Here is an 18,155-nt window from a genome sequence, read left to right on the forward strand (position 1 = left end):
TTTTCAAACAGCCTGTTCCTCAAGGCCATTCGAGGGAGTCAAATCGTAGATTAAGATGTTGTTTTTTCTTCGAGCAGTCAAAACAATGACATTCCTGCTCTATATGCTGGCTCTGACAATTCCAATTTATTCTTTCTGTAACATCATCAAGATGGAATCTACCTTGCGATTCAAATCAGCAATCGCTCCAGTCTGTGATCCCACAGCACGACCCAATCCTTCCATTGCGTTGAACAGCCTGTTGGCCCCTTGAGTGGCTGCCATCGTCTTCCGAATTTGACGATACACCAGAGCAATGCCCAGCCCAATCAGCAAATGCCCTGCGATCACAGCTCCAAATAGGTAGATGTCTTCCACGTCCTCGATGGAAAGGACTGAGAGGCACATGATTCTCCAAGTATTCCAGGAATCTCTCACGTACCCCGCAGCAATGGTTCCATCAGGGCAGCCAGGCTCCCCCGAGCCTCTTTTCCTTGTCGAAAAGACTGTGTCAATTGCGTCGAGAGTCCAGTTGATCAAATTCATTTTGATGTTTAGATTTGAGGACAGCTCAAGAAAAGAGGCTTCAAAATAGTTCAGACAAGACAAAAAACAAAGAGAGCAAGCAAGGAAGGAGGGAGCGGAGAAAAATGCGACCGCCCTCACTAGAGGCAAGACAGAAATGTCTTGCCTCTAGTGAGTCTACATGATCACTTTCCACCTAGAAAATTATTATTCAGTTAAAAATAAATATTCTGTTCTATTTTTTAAAAAAATTGATGGTAATGTAATTAACAATGAAAAAATGTGCTGAAACGTCACACAAAATCAGATTTTTTTGCACTCAATTGACAAAGATCAGATTTTTTTTTGCCAGTCCAAACGCTCCAAAGTGCTTCAAATCTGATCTTTTCGCATCAGATTCAGGACACATCAGGAGGTGCTCCAAATCCAATCTGATCTTCTCAAATGTGACTTCAGTCTAAACGCAATGTGACCTGAATGCGACCTGAATGTGACTTTTTCGTCAGCTTTGACCGAGCTCCGCCACTCATGTGCGTGGGAAAAGACGCAGTAACCAGCAGAAGTGGATACGTCAACAGAACATCCGGTTTCGGTGAGCAAAGTCTATTTAAAGGCCTACTGAAACCCACTACTACCGACCACGCAGTCTGATAGTTTATATATCAAAAATGATGAAATCTTAACATTGCAACACATGCCAATACGGCCGGGTTATATTACTAAAGTGCAATTTTAAATTTCGCGCGAAATATCCTGCTGAAAACGTCTCGGTATGATGACGCCTGCGCGTGACGTCACAGATTGTAGAGGACATTTTGGGACAGCATTGTGGCCAGCTATTAAGTCGTCTGTTTTCATCGCAAAATTCCACAGTATTCTGGACATCTGTGTTGGTGAATCTTTTGCAATTTGTTCAATGAACAATGGAGACAGCAAAGAAGAAAGCTGTAGGTGGGAAGTGGTGTATTTCGGCCGGCTGCAGCAACACAAACACAGCCGGTGTTTCATTGTTTACATTCCCAAAAGATGACAGTCAAGCTTTACCATTGGCCTGTGGAGAACTGGGACAGCAGAGACTCTTACCCGGAGGACTTTGAGTTGGATACGCAGACGCGGTACCGTGAGTACGTACGCAGCTGCGGCTTCCAAACATTTGATCACTTGCCCGTACGTGCGTGCCGCTATGTGCATGTCACATACGTAACTTTGGGGACTTTGGGGAAATATATGTGCTGTATGAACTTTGGGGAGGTGAACGGTACTTTGGGCTGTGGGATTGAGTGTGTTGTGCGGGTGTTTGATTTGTATTGTTGGGTTATATGGACGGGAGGGGGGAGGTGTTTATGTGGGATTAATTTGTGGCATATTAAATATAAGCCTGGTTGTGTTGTGGCTAATAGAGTATATATATATGTCTTGTGTTTATTTACTGTTTTAGTCATTCCCAGCTGAATATCAGGTCCCACCCGCCTCTCACAGCATCTTCCCTATCTGAATCGCTTCCACTGTCCTCTTGTCCTTCACTCTCACTTTCCTCATCCACAAATCTTTCATCCTTGCTCAAATTAATGGGGAAATCGTCGCTTTCTCGGTCCGAATCGCTCTCGCTGCTGGTGGCCATGATTGTAAACAATGTGCAGCTGTGAGGCGCTCCACAACCTGTGACGTTGCTAATTATGTTCACCTGTCTCTGATTAGTGTTCGGCCGCTCACCTGCTACCCGAGCACTAATCAGAGGCATTATTTAAGCCTGCCATTGCCGGTCAGTCGGCCTGGCGTCATTGTTTCATGCAATACCTCTGTTCGTACTGCTCGTTCCATGCCTTGCAAAGTAAGTTTTGTTTGTTCATGCTACAGTTAGTAAGTTTTTTTTCGTCTATAGTTTATGCTAAGTTTTAGTTTAGCTTCGAGTGCGATCAGGCACGTTGTTCTGTCGGCTCACTTTCTGTTTTGTACTCCTTTGATTTCATTAGGAATAAATCATGTTTTTACCTGCACGCCATATCCGGAGTAGTCCGTCTGCATTCCTGGGAGAACGACCCGGCATTTTTAGCAATCTAATAGACTTGATTCATTTGTAATATTTTTGCTATCAAACCAATTTTATGATGTATTTTTTTGTTATTGTGCCTGTTTGTGTTTGTGCGTGTGTGTAATTGACGTTTGCTGTGATGTCTTTCTTAGACTTAGACTTAGACAAACTTCAATGATCCACAAGGGAAATTGTTCCACACAATGTCACCTACTTTTATGGTGAAGTCATTGACTTTCTTAAGTTTGATGTGGGACCCAAACAGGATAGATTCTGTTTTACCCAAGTGTATGGATAGCTTGTTGTCAGCGAGCCAGGTGCAAATTCTACAGAGCTCAGCACTGAGGATTTTCTCCACCTGTGACTTGTCCTTGCCGGATACCAGCAAGGCAGAGTCATCCGCAAACAAAAACAATTCACAGTCGCATGCCGATGACATGTCGTTTATGTATATTAGGAACAGTAAAGGTCCCAATATACTGCTTTGGGGGACTCCACAGCTCACCGAGAGGGGGGGGGGGACACGGTGCCGTTCACCTCTACCACCTGTTTCCTCCCCTCCAAGTAAGATTGCATCCAACTCCATGAGGTTTTGTTAAATCCGATTGCTCTGAGCTTATCCAACAGTATAGCGTGGTTAACGGTGTCAAAGGCCTTCTGAAGGTCCAGCATGACCATGCCGCAGTATTTGCCCGCGTCCACCTCATGTTTGATGTGGTCGGTCAGATAGAGAAGGCATGTGTCAGTGGAGTGGTTAGTTCTGAAGCCGGATTGGAATTTGTACATGAGTTTATTAGTGGCAAGGTAACTATCGACCTGTTCATAAACTATTTTCTCCATTACTTTCGAAACGGAACTGAGAATAGAAACAGGTCGGTAGTTGCCAGGTTCCAATTTGCTTCCTTTTTTAAAGAGGGGAGTTACTCTTGCTATCTTAAAATCTTTTGGTACTTGGCCTTGTGTAATTGATAGGTTTATTATGTGCGTGATGATCGGGGCAATGATGGAGGCAGAGTCCCTGAGGAATCTGGAGGGAATATTATCAAGGCCGGTGGCCTTGTTAGGGTGGAGCGCGCTCAATTTTTTAAACACCTCATCAGCTGTGACCATTTCTAATTTGAAATCATCGTTGGCTACTCCTAGCTTTCTGTAGAAGGCTTTAATGTGTTCTACACCAAAGCGACCAGAGTGGTGGGACAGCTTGTTGACAAGAGTTGCGGCTATGCTGGTGAAAAAGATGTTAAGTCTGCTAGCTACCTCCATTTTGTCTGTAATGAGGGAGTCACCCTCCTTGATGCTGATGTTGGTGAGTCTTGTTTTAAGTTTCTGGCTGCAACCAGGAAGCTGGTTGTTGAGAATTTTCCAGAGCTCACGTGGCTTATTTGTGTTTTCCTCTATTTTGTCGTTAATGTAATTTTTTTTAAGGATTTAGTCAGGTTGGTTGACTTATTTCTTAATTTATTGCATTGCTTTTTGAGAGTTGAAATTTATTGCATTGCTTTTTGAGAGTTGATTGGTTGGTTGTTTACTATGGTGAGTCACTAGTGGTTGAGATTGGGGCAAAACATTAGGGACAGGCCAATCAGAGGCAAGATAGGTAAGTGTCATGGAAACAGGAAGGGAAATCGCAACAGACATCCTAAATGCGGCGAGAGAGTCGGAAAAGAGAAGAGGGAATATTAAAGCGGGTGATTTATATATTTAAAAAAATAATGTTAAGATGTCAGAGGGATTTTCTTCATTAGATTTTTCTTTCAGCGATGTAGACGACCTCCAGGAAACCCACAATGCGTCTACTTGGCCACATTTGGACAAATGTATGCGTCTGGATAAAACATTCATTGGAGTTGTTTACTATGTAAGCCCAAATCAAAACTGTTCTGGAGTTGCATTCGGGCGGAAGGCGGGGTACACCCTAGACAAGTCGCCACCTCATCACAGGGCCAACACAGATAGACAGACAACATTCACACTCACATTCACACACTGGGGCCAATTTAGTGTTGCCAATCAACCTATCCCCAGGTGCATGTCTTTGGAGGTGGGAGGAAGCCGGAGTACCCGGAGGGAACCCACACAGTCACGGAGAGAACATGCAAACTCCACACAGAAAGATCCCTAGCGCAGGATCGAAGTTTCTTTTCTGTGCTGTTAATACCCATCTTGACTAACTGGGTTAATAAAAGTGCCACTGACTGTTTACAGTACAGTTGTCATTCACTTCAATTTCACTGAATCTCGCTCAAAAATGAATATCTTTATGTGTATACTTTCACCAGAAAATATATCGAGATATATATTGAATATCGAGTTTAATTAAAAATATATCGATATATACTTTTTCGTTCATATCGCCCAGCCCAAGCTGGCGTCATGTCACATATTTGAAGTGTCCCCTCTGAGAACATCATGACACTTATTAAACAGGTAGATTTTTATTTGATCATATACTTTAAAAATATTGACTTATTTTAGCTTCTTTATTTTGAATGTATATGCTTGTTGGCGTAAACATTCGCTTCTTTTTCTTCGCCTAATGAATAAAGTAGTAAAGAGCAGCGTGTTGGTCCTCCACGGGGACGACAACCAGAGAAAACTGGTTTCCAATCGCAAAATCTAGGTGTGTTAATACGATTTTTAAAAAGCCAAACACAATCAGATTAGGGTGTTTCCATGTGTTTCGATATATTCTATGTGTTTTATGATATTTCGAGCCAAATTATTTCAGGAATCAGACTAATTTAGGGCATGTAAACATACAGAATGTTTAACACAAGTACCGTATTTTCCGGACTATAAGGCGCACTTAAAATCTTTTTTTTTTGTCAAAACCCGACAGTGCGCTTTATAACCTGGTGCACCTAATGTAAGGAATAAGTTTGGTTGAGCTCACCCACCTCAAAGCTATTTTATTTGGTACATGGTGTAATGATAAGTGTGACTAGTAGATGGCAGTCAAACCTAAGAGTAGATGGCAGTCAAACATAAGAGATAAGTGTAGGCTGCACACCAACATTTTAAATGTTCCATTGAAAATATAGAACAATTACACACGGCGCTCAAAATTCTATCAAAATGTTTTAGTACTACTTTGGTAAGCTATGAAGCCGCACTGCTTGATGGATTGTCGGCGCATTAAACATACAAGTATTTTTATGGTGTGTGTATAAGGTAAGACATTTTATCTGGCATTGTGTTTCACAATATTATGCAAAAGCAACATTTCTTACCTTCTGCTACCTGCTGATCTGTATTTGGGATCTGCGTAAATCCTGAAAAATTGCGCTTGCCGACGCCGAAGTCGATAAGCATCTTCTTTTTCTCTATCTTTTTGTTCATTCATCCTCCGCTATTGCCATTTGTAATATAAAGTAGTGTAAAGTTCTTACTTATATCTGTCAGTCAACTCGCCATGAAAGCGCTAAAACATACCGGTGTAGTGAGTTTACATTATTCACCCAAGGAACTTTAGTTATTAGAGAGTTCCGGTCGGACAGTTTTTCACGGGACACATTTCCTGTGTTGTTGTTTCCGGATGAGGAGATGCTGCTCCGTTATTGATTGAAGTAAAGTCTGAATGTCATTAAAACAGTTAGCTCCACCTTTTGACACTTCTTCCACTCCCGCCCTTGCACGCTACACCGCTACAACAAAGATGACGGGGAGAAGACGCTGTCGAAGGTGAGCCACGTAAATAAGACCGCCCACAAAACGGCGCATCCGAAAGCAACTGTCAGAAAGCGGCTTTAAGATGATCTGTAAAACATAATCTATGCAACATTTTGATCAAAGAACCACCATTACATGTTATGTAGACCACAAGGAAGTGTTTTACGTTTAGAAAAAAATAAAAATAATATGACTCCTTTAATGCGCCCTATAATCGCCTTATATATGAAAAAAGATCAAAAAATAGACCATTCATCTGCAGTGGGCCTTACAATCTGGTGCATCCTGTGGTCCAGAAAATACGGTATCCAAAATGGTAACAACATTTATAAGTCAGAAAAGACAACATTGATAATAGGTTCACATTAATGCAAACTCTTGAGTTTGATGAGAGGCAGTAGTGTACTTTGCTATGACTTCTTTCTTGGATTCAGTAGTGTTTCTCACTTTCTTTATTGAAGTAATGGCACTCTTGTCATATCCAAGAATGCATGGACTACGGCTGTGTGCGCACACAATGTTGTTTACACCAACCGATGCAATCACAGGCATGTGCGAGACAGCCTTACAGCACAATACGTCACACTGTCGCGACTCCGCAGCCTTTAGTTCTTGGGTGCAGTCCTGCGGGTTTTTCCCGAACTGCCTGGTGGCCGCTCCTCCCTGGGAATACAAGGTGAAAGTAATCTTCAAGGCAATCTGAAAAAAACTCTTGTTGACTTTGATTGGACTATTACCCTATGTCAAAACTATATTTGGACCTATGGTGAGTTATTTTGCAGCCGTTCCCAATAAAAACTGCTGAGTGATGTCACCAACCTCTGTTTGATCCTACAAAAAACGAGACAGTGTATATAAGCCAAGGAAAATGGAAATTGTCCAAAACCAGGGAATATGAAAGCAGCTGTACTTAAACAAATCTACATTTCTTCAATTAATTAGTGCCATAGACTTAATGTTGACGATAGTTCAATTTATGCTTAATTTATTCAACCATTTATAATCATATTAACATGAGCTGGACATTGTTTCCTACCAAAATAATACTGTTCTTATTGTACTGATAATGTTTCCCTAATTTTACACTTCTTTGTCTATTTCCTCAGCCATACACCTTACACTCATATAACTCGGTATTTGAATTATGCTAACTGTATGCATGTTTACATTATCATGCTAGCATGCTAACAAACGTGCTAGCTTTTTGAGCTTATTTTGCAGCCGTTTACCCTACAGTCATATAACCTGGTATGTGACACTTCTTAACTGTTCGCGTGTTAACTTTAGCATGCTAATATTTAAGTGCCAACTTTTTTGGCTAATTTTACACTTTTTACTCTACTTCCCCAGCTATACACCTTAGAGTCATATAACTTGGTATGTGACACAAGCTAACTGTTAGTTAAAGTACCAATGATAGTCACACACACACTAGGTGTGGTGAAATGTGTCCTCTGCATTTGACCCATCCCCTTGTTCACCACCTGGGAGGTGAGGGGAGCAGTGAGCAGCAGCGGTGGCTGCGCCCGGGAATCATTTTGGTGATTTAACCCCCAATTCCAACCCTTGATGCTTTTCTACTTCTTATTATACTGATAATCTAGTGACTTTCATACATAGGACATGGGGTTGGTTCCGACTTACTGACATTAAATTACATTTGTAAAGAAAACTTGGTTCATTGGCCTTCCCATGCACATTATTTTCTACCTCATTAGCAAAGATTACAACGTTGGCAAAATTGTAGTGTTTTCCTGGCGAAATGTGAGTGGGAGAAATTAGTACCATTGTCAGGAAATCAGTCGAAAAAATAAGCATATTTACAATAGGCTGAAACGAGTAATTTGCATTCTCGGAAAATAACACTTGCATGCTCACCAACAGTTTTTCCTCCTGCTCGTATTTAAGAGTGTATTATTAATACTGTTTTGGGCTTCAGTTTGTTGTCAATGACTTTGTATACTGTATGGCAAATGGATGTCAAACTTGTTTTCATTGAGGACCACATGGGAGTTATGGCTGCCGTCAGAGGGCCGCTTGTAACCGTGAATAATGTATGAATTTGCCTCTGGATTTCATTAATAATTATATAAATTGTTTTAAATAGACTGTCGATTTTACAGTAGAAACTTTACATTTACAAAATTTTACTGTGAAATAGCGTTTTTTTTGGGGTTTTTTACAACATTTTACGGTAAATGGAAAAACAGTACCACTGTTTTATGGGGGGGTTTTGCGGAAAAAGCTGGCAGCTTAGTTGCCAGAATTTTTGTGTTAAATTTACATTGGTTTTTACAAAATAATATTCTTAATGGAAAAACAGTACAAGTTATTTTTTGATCCTGACAACTTAGCTGCCAGTTTTTCTACCGTAAAAAGAAATTTGCCGTCTTTCCATTTACAGTAATACACCGTTAAAAACAGCAACCATGGATTTTACATTCAAAAACTGGCAGCTCAAGCAACAGAATTTTAACGCAAAAAACAGTTTTTTTTTATTTATAGTAAAATGCTGTGAAGAACAACGTAAAATTGATTATCATTTTTATTTAATTGATGGGTAGTTTGCTGTAAAGTTAAGTATTTTTATTTAGAGAAAAACATGCTTGGAAAGTATGGTAATATACTGTAACATTTGTTGCAATAACGGATACTATTAAAGTTTAAAAGAGACGCAATTTCAAGCAGTACATATATTTTTTCTGTCAAATAGAAAAAAAGTCCCTTACATTTAGTGAGAAACTATTAAGTACTTTATTGACATTTCATTTCCAGGTGCGGGCCAGATAAAATGATGTCGCGGGCCAGATCTCATTGATTGATTGATTGAGACTTTTATTAGTAGGTTGCACAGTGAAGTACATATTCCGTACAATTGACCACTAAATGGTAACACCCGAATAAGTTTTTCAATTTGTTTAAGTCGGGGTCCACTTAAATTGATTCATGATACAGATATATACTATCAATATATACTATCATCATAATACAGTCATCACACAAGATAATCACATTGAATTATTTACATTATTTACAATCCGGGGTGTGGAGGGGGCGGGGGTGGGTTAGGTTTGGTTGTTATCATCAGTCATCAACAATTGAGAACAGAGAAATGGATATTGGAACAGTGTAGGTCTGACTTGGTAGGATATGGACAGCAAGTAGTGGGCATAGAGAGAGAGAGAGAGAGAGAGAGAGAGAGAGATCAGAAGGCATAAGAAAAAGTATCTGCATTTGATTGTTTACATTTGATTATTAACAATCCGGGGAGGGTGTTAGTTTAGGGTTGTAGCTACCTGGAGGTGAACTTTTATTGCGGTTTTGAAGGAGGATAGAGATGCCCTTTCTTTTATACCTGTTGGGAGCGCATTCCACATTGATGTGGCATAGAAAGAGAATAAGTTAAGACCTTTGTTAGTTCGGAATCTGGGTTTAACGTGGTTAGTGGAGCTCCCTCTGGTGTTGTGGTTATGGCGGTCATTTACGTTAAGGAAGTAGTTTGACATGTACTTCGGTATCAGGGAGGTGTAGCGGATTTTATAGACTTGAGTTTGACACCTGTGCTGTATGGCTATATATGCTCTGTGATTGTTATAGTCCGCCTTATGGTTGAAGTCAGCTAGGATAGGCTCCAGCTTCCCACAAGCTTGAACCGGATAAGCAGTAGAAAATGGATGGATATTTTGGGCTTAGAATTGGAGTTATGTGAACATTGTACCTCTATACACTTAATAAAAGGTTTGCGTGTACTAAAACACGTGCAAACACAATAGAACTCGCATGATCTGATCTACTAAACGTGTGCTAAGTGGATTGCATCAGTTATGTGAACAGAATAAGGCGTGCAAACAATTTTGCGTTTTCATTAATATGCAGAATATATGCTGATCATCAAAATGCCCACAATACTGAGAGGAGAAAATGCAAACGTAATTATTTAGCACACGCAATGTGATTAATCAACACTCATCACCATTTTACGAGCACTATTTTACGTTTTATTTAGCATGTCTCGAAAAGGACATGCTAACTGACAGTTCCACACACGGCTGCGCAATCAGTGCTTCGAGCTGAACAGACAGTCGATGAACAGACAATAATTTTCCGCCCCACGGGTGTATGTGTCAACGTATTTGCATGGTCTGTCAGAAATAAAAAATATTGTACATATCGTCTATTGAGCAATTAATTGCTGTATGACTTAAGAGGCCGATTAAAATGAATTCAATTGATGCGTTTTGGTGTCTGTTGGCGTTTTTTGTAAATGTGTTAGTTTTTTTAAATTAAGGAAATATATTACTATAATATACCTCCATCCATTTTCTACCGCTTGTCCCTTCCTTATGGGGCAGCGGGGTGCTGGAGCCTATCCCAGCTGCACATGGGCGGAAGGCGGGGTACACCCTGGACAAGTCGCCACCTCATCGCAGGGCCAACACAGATAGACAGACAACATTCCTACATGAAAACACGTCTTTCATTATGCATTTTCTTGCGTTTGAGTAATTTCAGACACACAAATGAGCTGGTGATGCGATCCACAGACTTGGAGACAGAATTAAGGGTCAACGGTGTTACAGATTATAGATGTGTGCTGCTGGTTCAAGACATGGCGCATAGGTAGGAGCATGTTAACATGAATATGCAGAAAATGATCAAGTGTCTCTGTGGTAAAAGCCCTATACACACGCAAAATCCTCATTGAAATAAGGCGGTTTGCACCACTTTTTAATTGCCCACGCTGTGTTCGTAGATTACATGCGACACGCCCACTAATAGCACACACTATTTTAGTTTTTGCACACACTGTTTATTGAGTGGTATGTAGATCTCAGTAAATCAGACCTTTAATATACACCTCTTTAGAGAAGCTTTATCAAGATCCTTATATTCAACCAATGTGACATACTTGAATGTGAAGTGTTTTCAGTTTTTAGTGGCAGCGCAACAATAATCTTCTCAACTTCCACTTTGAGGCCTCTTTAAGTTTGCATTTTAAGTCTACAAAACGCCGTTGGCTAAGACAACACCGTTTTCAGGCCCTCCTAAACGTTTCCGAAGTTACAAATTGTTCATTCCCAGCAATATGACAATTAGGGATGGGTACCAAACCCGGTACTTTTTTTGGCACTGATCAAATCCCACCAGTTCTACCGGGTTTGGTACCCACCGGTTCACTTAAAATCCAACGGTGCCATTTTATGGTACCTGGGTTAATCGTGCAATTTACTTTGACCGTACAAGCTCATTTACCTTAACCTTTATACGGCCATTGATTAAATCAATGCATACGTCAATACAAAAATGAGTGAGAAGACTCGCGGGCAAATGTCACTTCAAAATACAGCCTGGAAGAACTTAAGGGAAAACTGTGACCAGGTGGTTCGTGCAAATAAATGGCATGCATTCTTCAAGTAAAACGTTTAGAAACGTTCTTGAATGACCTTTTGACAAGAAAATTGCACTTGTGTACAAATAATGGGGACTTTAAAAACATTTTTTGAAATAAAAAGAAAATTAGCAAGCGAGTTCTCACCTGTGATTCATGATGATTAATCCAAACTGCAGAATGTGATAAATCAGATTTTTTTTTTAAATAAATAATTTTACAGCCCCAGTATAAACACATTGCTGTGTGACTAACTAAGCTTTTCAATTGTGCACATTGAACCAACAGACTGTGCTCTCTTAGAGCAGAGTGATCGATCAGACAAATACAAGACGGAGGTGGTTTTACGGTGCGTTTAAGGACTGCTGAAAAGAGTGGGACAACCTTTGAGTAGAACGCCCGCCAGAAATAATAAATAATAGATTGTATTTGCTATGCACTTTTCATATAAATAATATTTAAAACAAAACATTAACCATTAAAACAGATCATTTAAAATAGTTGGAAGAGTGGCCGTGCCAGCAACCTGAGGGTTCCTGGTTCGATCCCCACCTTCTACCAACCTCGTCACGTCCGTTGTGTCCTTGAGCAAGACACTTCACCCTTGCTCCTGATGGGTTGTGGTTAGGGCCTTGCATGGCAGCTCCCGCCATCAGTGTGTGAATGTGTGTGTGAATGGGTGAATGTGGAAATGGAGGCAAAGCGCTTTGAGTACCTTGAAGGTAGAAAAGCACTATACAAGTATAACCCATTTACCATTTACCATAAAATACTAAGACTAAAACACCATCGGTGAAGTATAAGAAACAGAAAACATGCAAAATAGTGGATTTCTAACAGTGTGCCAATTTTAGTTATTTTAAAAACCGAACAAGTTCTGAATAAGTACATTTTGAACACATTTTAGGGCTGGATAATTAATCAAATTTGATTTTGATTTCAATTTCGCTTATGGCTCATGACTATGAAAATATAATACTTGAAAATAAAACTATTAATGGGCCGCGCAACGTCCATGCAAATTCTGGAGCTAGTGACGGTGAAAGAGATTAGGAGCGAATTGATGAAAAAAAAAGAGCATGTTTCCCAGATGTTTGAGGTGTCACCATTGTTGCTACTTTTTATTCGACACTGCTAGTATGCCTAATTAATAATCACTAAACTCAACAAAACAAAGTAAGGCATATGATTTCCGCATTCACGTAACTGCGGATGGAGTCACGTAATTGGACAATAAATTGGAATCCACTGTTAAATGCAGAATATCAGGGAAATTGACATAAATGTAAGTGAAATGTTGTCATTGTGAGGAGAAAGAACATTAGTTTGGGAAAATAGTTTGTATGGCACTTTCATACCCGACACACTCACCCACCCCGTCCTAAACTAAGCAATGTGGAGACGGCCACTTGAAACAGCGACTAAACTAGGAAGCTAAAGCTAGCAAGAACAATCCATAAATCCACAACACATCTCATCTGCTAGTGTTGTTGTGAACATCATCATCAATGTAAGATCAATGTGCAAACAGCAATAACAACTTGACAGGAGCTCTCTTTTTTTTAACAGCCTCAAGTGAGTCGCCTCTTTACTCGTCAAGCTGAGAACAACAGCACACTTTCCCCTTCACAATGATAATTAGGTGCGCCACATCCGGTCTATCCATGCTAACAAAATAAAGGTTTCAAAAAAGTAATGTACTCAAAGCACTTACCCATACATTTACACAATTATTATGACACAAAAATCACACACTCTTCGATGGCAAAATAAGTGTAAAAGGTAAAAAACTGAATTTAAAAACCATTCAAACAGAAAAACTTAATTTTTATTGTTTTTCATTTAATTGCTATTGTCAATTAACTTTATTGTTATTGCTATTATTATTTTAGTTGTTGTGGTTTATTAGTTACTAATTTATATCCAATTTTTGGTGGTAGAAAAGGTAGCCTTGTTTTCAAATTAATGAATAATTGTGTCATTAATCCATCCATCCATCCATTTTCTACCGCTTGTCCAATAGTGATTACAATATCAAACAAAATAAGCGTAAATATTATTGTCCAGCGCTACAATATTGCAATTATAATAACAGTAATAATTTTTGGTCACGATAATCATGACATCAAATTTTCATACATCCTTAAAGGCCTACTGAAAGCCACTACTACCAACCACGCAGTCTGATAGTTTATATATCAATGATGAAATCTTAACATAAGTACCACATGCCAATACGGCCGGGTTAACTTATAAAGTGCAATTTTAAAATTCCCGCCACACTTCCGGTTGAAAAACTCCTTTGGATATGATTTATGCGCGTGACGTCACAAAAGCAACGGAAGTGGTTGGACCCCATCGGACCCGATAGAAAAGCCTCTTGTTTTCTTCGACAAAATTCCACAGTATTCTGGACATCTGTGTTGGTGAATCTTTTGCAATTTGTTTAATGAACAATGGAGACTGCAAAGAAGAACGTTGTAGGTGGGATCGATCGGTGTCTTAGCGGCTAAGTACAATACTGTAATATCTGTGATATTTGCATTAGTGTACTGTGTCTTTAAGGGTTTGGGGAACGCGCATGCGCGAGTGAGTTGGCGGAGAACTTAAATGTGTGTGAGCGTGACTTTTGGCTAACAGCAGCTCGTGTATGTGTGTGCGTTACTTTTTGAACTACAACCAGTTACCGCTTGTTAATAAAGCGATTGAGCAATTTGTTTAATGGACAATGGAGACTGCAAATAAGAAAGTTGTAGGTGCGATCGATGGAGCGGCGGACTACAGCAACACCAACACCAGGAGGTTGTGTTGTGTTTTGAGCAGGATAACAGACGCACTACGGTGAGTCTAGCTTTGGATTCCAAACATTTGATCGCTTGCCCGTACGTGCGTGTCGATATGTGCATGTGACGTACGTAACTTTGGGGAAATATATGTTTCTTGCCGACTCTGATGGCGGCCGGGGTGTCGTCAAAAGCGTACAACGCCCGCCGCCGCATCTAAGTTAGCTACGCAGCTAGGTTAGCTTCTGTTTTTTTAGCTTCGCCAAGCGGAATATTATTAATCGTGTATTTACATGTTCATGGTTTAATAGTATTATTGATCTTCTGTCTATCCATCCAGTCAGGTTTTTTTTTATTTAGTTTCTATCTGCATTTGAGACTGCTATGCTATCGCGTTGGCTACGCAGCTAGGTTAGCTTCTGTTTTTTTAGCTTCGCCAAGCGGAATATTATTAATCGTGTATTTACATGTTCATGGTTTAATAGTATTATTGATCTTCTGTCTATCCATCCAGTCAGGGTTTTTTTTATTTAGTTTCTATCTGCATTTGAGACTGCTATGCTATCGCGTTGGCTACGCAGCTAGGTTAGCTTCTGTTTTTTTAGCTTCGCCAAGCGGAATATTATTAATCGTGTATTTACATGTTCATGGTTTAATAGTATTATTGATCTTCTGTCTATCCATCCAGTCAGGGTTTTTTTTATTTAGTTTCTATCTGCATTTGAGACTGCTATGCTATCGCGTTGGCTACGCAGCTAGGTTAGCTTCTGTTTTTTTAGCTTCGCTAAGCGGAATATTATTAATCGTGTATTTACATGTTCATGGTTTAATAGTATTATTGATCTTCTGTCTATCCATCCAGTCAGGGTTTTTTTTTATTTAGTTTCTATCTGCATTTGAAACTGCTATGCTATCGCGTTGGCTACGCATCTAGGTTAGCTTCTGTTTTTTTTAGCTTCGCCAAGCGGAATATTATTAATCGTGTATTTACATGTTCATGGTTTAATAATATTATTGATCTTCTGTCTATCCATCCAGTCAGGGTTTTTTTTAAATTTAGTTTCTATCTGCATTTGAGACTGACGCTATTGCGTTGGCTACGCAGCTAGGTTAGCTTCTGTTTTTTTAGCTTCGCCAAGCGGAATATTATTAATCGTGTATTTACATGTTCATGGTTTAATAGTATTATTGATCTTCTGTCTATCCATCCAGTCAGGATGAATGGTGAATGTCCATTTCGCGTTCTCGACTCTCATTTTCAAGAGGATATAGTATCTGAGATGGTTTAAAATACAAATCTGTGATACACAATAGAAAAAGGAGAGAGTGTGGAATCCAATGAGCCAGCTTGTACCTAAGTTACGGTCAGAGCGAAAAAAGATGCGTTCATCACTGCCTCTCAAGTCCTTCACTGTAACGTTCCTCATCTACGAATCTTTCATCCTCGCTCAAATTAATGGGGTAATCGTCACTTTCTCGGTCTGAATCTCTCTCGCTCCATTGTAAACAACGGGGAATTGTGAGCAGCACTACCGCTTGTGACGTCACGCTACTTCCGGTACAGGCAAGGCTTTTTTTTATCAGCGAGCAAAAGTTGCGAACTTTATCGTCGATTTTCTCTACTAAATCCTTTCAGCAAAAATATGGCAATATCGCAAAATGATCAAGTATGACACATAGAATGGATCTGCTATTCCCGTTTAAATAAAAAAAAATGTCATTTCAGTAGGCCTTTAACTCACTTGGCCATCACTCCAGCAACACTGAGAGCAGACTCAGCCAAACTATCTCTTGGTAATGTTGCAAATTTCATTGCCAACAAAGAAATTGACTCTGCAATGATGTAATTACAGAAAAAAAAAGTTGTGATTATAAGCTCATTATTAAATGTTGCAATAAAAAAAATATTGTATTATTAAAAACTATTAATATTTACGGACACACACAAAAGTATGGATGGGTTATACTTGTACAGCGCTTTTCTACCTTCAAGGCACTCAAAAAGCTTTGACGCTATTTCCACATTCACACACTGATGGCGGGAGCTGCCATGCAAGGCGCTAACCACGACCCATCAGTAGCAGGGATGAAGTGTCTTGCTCAAGGACACAACAAACGTGGTAGAAGTCGGGGATCGAACCAGGAACCCTCAAATCCCCAAGAGTACCAAAAATTGGTACTATTGAGTACCGGTATCGATTCTCAGGTACTGGCAATTGGTACCGAATCGGTTTGAATGTAAAAGGTACCCATCCCTGTTAGAATATAGTTAAACAAATGTTGGAAATGCCAAATTTTGCTAAGAAAATCCTCATTTTACATAGAGGAATAGCCGTCCTACCCCGAGTACCGGCTAGCAAAAAAAAAAAAATGCTCAAAATCCCGTATTTAATAAAGAGAGTGAAATTGGCTTCGATCTCTCTATACTGAGCAGGGATATTTACATTAATATCGTTTAGCATGGCTCTTATGTTCTTGCCTTTCTGATGTGTTCCTGTCTCTTTTGCAGTGAGACGGACTTCTCGTTCTCTGGCCACGGACATATTTGAACAGCACCTGGGGGCCCACCTCCTACAGGTAACAGCCATCTTCCCTTTTTCTTTTTAAACTTCCTTGCAGCCTGGCTTTGCAGCACGGATAAAGCCTAGAGCTTAACAGCATATTTCCAGAAAGCTTCCTGGAGGAATAATGGCCGTACAAAGTCATGGTAGGACAACATCTTTAGCTGCCCTGTGTACTTTTTTGCACAGGCTGAAGAAAGAGCGGAGCAGAGGGGCCGCAGTGGGGATGAAGTGCAGGATGTGTAGACACTCAGAAGAAGCTGCAGATTAGGAGGAAGGCTGAGGGAAAGATGCTGGTTGGAAGAGCAAGGGGAGGAGAGAGGGATAAGGGAGAAACTACAAGGATTAGGGGAGGAATGGAATAAGGTATGGGGGAGTGGGAGCAGGTAGCGGGGACCATATGAATTTAGAAGTTGTGTAAAAATAAAGAACAAGTACAGAACAGTCTCCTCTGGCATTTTAAAGAGGGATGAGAGACTTAGGGGTTTGATAGAAATCAAATTAACGGCACGCCAAAAGGGGGGGGGTTTTGGGGGGGAAGCGTGAGTCTTTCCTCCCTAGCCGTCCTCTGGCCGTAATAGCCTGATAATTGCACTTTAGTTCTCCGACATTCAGGCGGCTGGTTTTCTCCTCGCCACGACACACGACGACCCCCCCCCCCCCCATATGGACACACATTTGCATACTGGATGTGTCACTTGCATAAATTACCGCTGCCACTTTAAGCACCGGGCCGCCAAAATAGCAATCATTCTTGTAGAGGAAAGTGGCCTTGTATCGTGTTGTTTGTATGTCTACATCAGTGTGTGTGTGTGTGTGTGTGTGTGCGTGTGCAGGTGTGTGTGTATGTGAGACGATAAATATTTTTCTCTGAAGCAGTCCTCTCTAATGGGCTGGTTGTATACCTTTCACTTCTCATTACAATCACTGCAAGCTGTAATGACTCTAGTTTTATCTGTGTCTCTACCGCTGTCTGCATATGTATGTACGTGCTTGCATGTGTGTGTGTGTCAGGAGAGACAGTGTAATGCTTTGGTTGTGAGTTCATTACATCTGATTGAAGCAGTGCTGGCCTTTGCACTGTGCTGCTCAGTCTCCTCTATTTCCTTATCTTTGTGTATGCATGTGCATGTTCTTCTTGCTTTCATTTTTTGTGTGGACCATAAAGCAGTAGCCCTGTCTTTTTCTGCTTTGCATCTGTAATACATATCTTGTTG

The 18,155-nt window shown here is 40.2% G+C and overlaps 1 protein-coding gene across 3 annotated transcripts in view; it reads left to right on the forward strand.

Moving 5' to 3' along the window:
* npas1 (neuronal PAS domain protein 1) overlaps positions 1-18,155 on the forward strand; it is a 157,069-nt gene that overhangs the window by 83,050 nt on the left and 55,864 nt on the right. For all 3 annotated transcript variants that reach the window (XM_062060117.1, XM_062060120.1, XM_062060119.1), the window contains exon 4: positions 16,887-16,954. In XM_062060117.1, the coding sequence (XP_061916101.1) occupies positions 16,887-16,954 (68 nt within the window). The remainder of the gene's footprint in view (positions 1-16,886; positions 16,955-18,155) is intronic.

This window comes from Entelurus aequoreus, linkage group LG10 (assembly GCF_033978785.1).
Source record: "Entelurus aequoreus isolate RoL-2023_Sb linkage group LG10, RoL_Eaeq_v1.1, whole genome shotgun sequence".
Taxonomy (NCBI): domain Eukaryota; kingdom Metazoa; phylum Chordata; class Actinopteri; order Syngnathiformes; family Syngnathidae; genus Entelurus; species Entelurus aequoreus.